Raw genomic sequence first — 1,567 nt, 5'->3', positions numbered from 1 at the left:
TTTTTTACAGTGGTTTCAAATCTGCCTTTCCATGCACGGATGGCTGTTTTCCTACACAACAGTGAATGGCTTACTCAGTTTGTGAAGCCACTGTTGAGTTGCTACTTGCCAATTAGCTCAGAGCGGTAGATGACCGTCTTAGGTTCCAGAGGTTGCGGGTTTGAGCCTCAACTGGTGCAGAATCCACATTGTAATGTAAACATCTTCTTGTGCTCCAGCTTATTGCTTAAAAATGCCTGAGCCTGACTGATCACTGTGCAGCATCTTCAAGTCTTTTTTCTGCTAGAAAATCTGCCTTCTCATGCTTGAAAATAAACCAAACTTTGCACAAAGATCCAGTGTCAGTACTTCAGTGTGAAACCATCTGAGGCTTCTCACTTTGCACATAGACCCATCGCTGCGCAGCAGCTATAATTTAGCTTATTTTTTGTTGTTGTGCATTTCTTTTTTGTTATGTTGTGTGTCTTTGTAGTCGTTTTGTGTCTTTGAGCTCATTTAGTGTCATTTTTGTGGACGTTTTGTGTCTCGTTGTTGTGCCCCTTTTTGTAGTTAGTTTTTTGTCTCTTTGTAATCGATTTATGTGTCTTTGAGGTCATTTAGTCTTTTTTTGGCCATTTTGTGTTGCTTTGTGCTTGTTGTGCCCCTTTTTTGTCGTCATTTTCTGTGTCTTAAAGATATTGTATTGTCTTCTTTGGTTGTTTTGCCCCTTTTTGTAGATAGTTTTTTGTCTTTTTGTAGTTGTTTTGTGTGTCTTTCAGGTAGTTTATTGTCTTCTCTGGTTGTTTTGTGTCTCTGTAGTCATTTAGTTTGGTTTTAAAGTAATACTGTAATACCGCGCAGAGGATTGTGGGTCAGAACAACCAGAAAAGCATGCTGGCTTGCATACTCCAAGATTGGACCTGATGTAGATGTAGTTTTTGGCATATTGCATTTGAATACTAAATCTTTTTCTGACATACTGTAGAGTATGGTAGGATGGGTACTGGAACACAGAAAGAGTCATTGTGGATTTTGTCACCATCTCTGAACACTGTGGTCACTGTAGGAAGAGATCTTTATAGAGGAATGATGAGTAACTCTCTCAGGGTGCACACAGACAGCAGCAGCAGAAGTATTTCGATCCTTTACTGAAGTTAAAGTTCTAATGCAACAGCCTGTTTTCAGCTTTGTGACTTTTCCAGCTGATCCAGGAGAGTTTGTAAAGAGTTAATTTAGCTTAAGAAGGAGGTGAACTTTCTCAGCACATACTGGAACACTGATAATTGTATGAAGGTAATCGTCTGTGTGTCCAGCAGTTGTTTCTCTCCACTGATGCACTCTTTTCTTCTTCAGGTGTCTTTCGAGGACGTGGAGAGGCTGCGTCACTTTGCCATCCTCCAACGTACCAGAATCCCGCACTTCATGCGTGACCAGGAGCGTTACCTGCAGCACCTGGATCACATCGTCGCCGTCAACGAGCTGGACGATTCAACGCTGCAAGACCTGCTGCCCTGACCGCCCCCCCCCCCGCCCCCCCCCCCCCCCCCCCCCCCCCCCCCCCCCCCCCCCACCCGCCACCCGCCACCGA

At 44.1% G+C, this 1,567-nt stretch overlaps 1 protein-coding gene across 1 annotated transcript in view; it reads left to right on the top strand.

Annotated features, from left to right (window-relative positions):
- The window catches only part of kiaa0895l, a 16,374-nt gene extending 14,835 nt beyond the window's left edge, over positions 1 to 1,539 (top strand). The window contains exon 7 of the mRNA XM_050040772.1: positions 1,333 to 1,539. Coding sequence (XP_049896729.1) covers positions 1,333 to 1,494 — 162 coding nt within the window. The 3' untranslated portion in view covers positions 1,495 to 1,539. The remainder of the gene's footprint in view (positions 1 to 1,332) is intronic.
- Positions 1,540 to 1,567: the final 28 nt, after the last annotated feature.

Source organism: Epinephelus moara, chromosome 1 (genome assembly GCF_006386435.1).
Source record: "Epinephelus moara isolate mb chromosome 1, YSFRI_EMoa_1.0, whole genome shotgun sequence".
Lineage (NCBI taxonomy): Eukaryota > Metazoa > Chordata > Actinopteri > Perciformes > Serranidae > Epinephelus > Epinephelus moara.
Note: the sequence above shows the minus strand (reverse complement) of the source record. Positions and strands in the feature narration are given on the sequence as shown.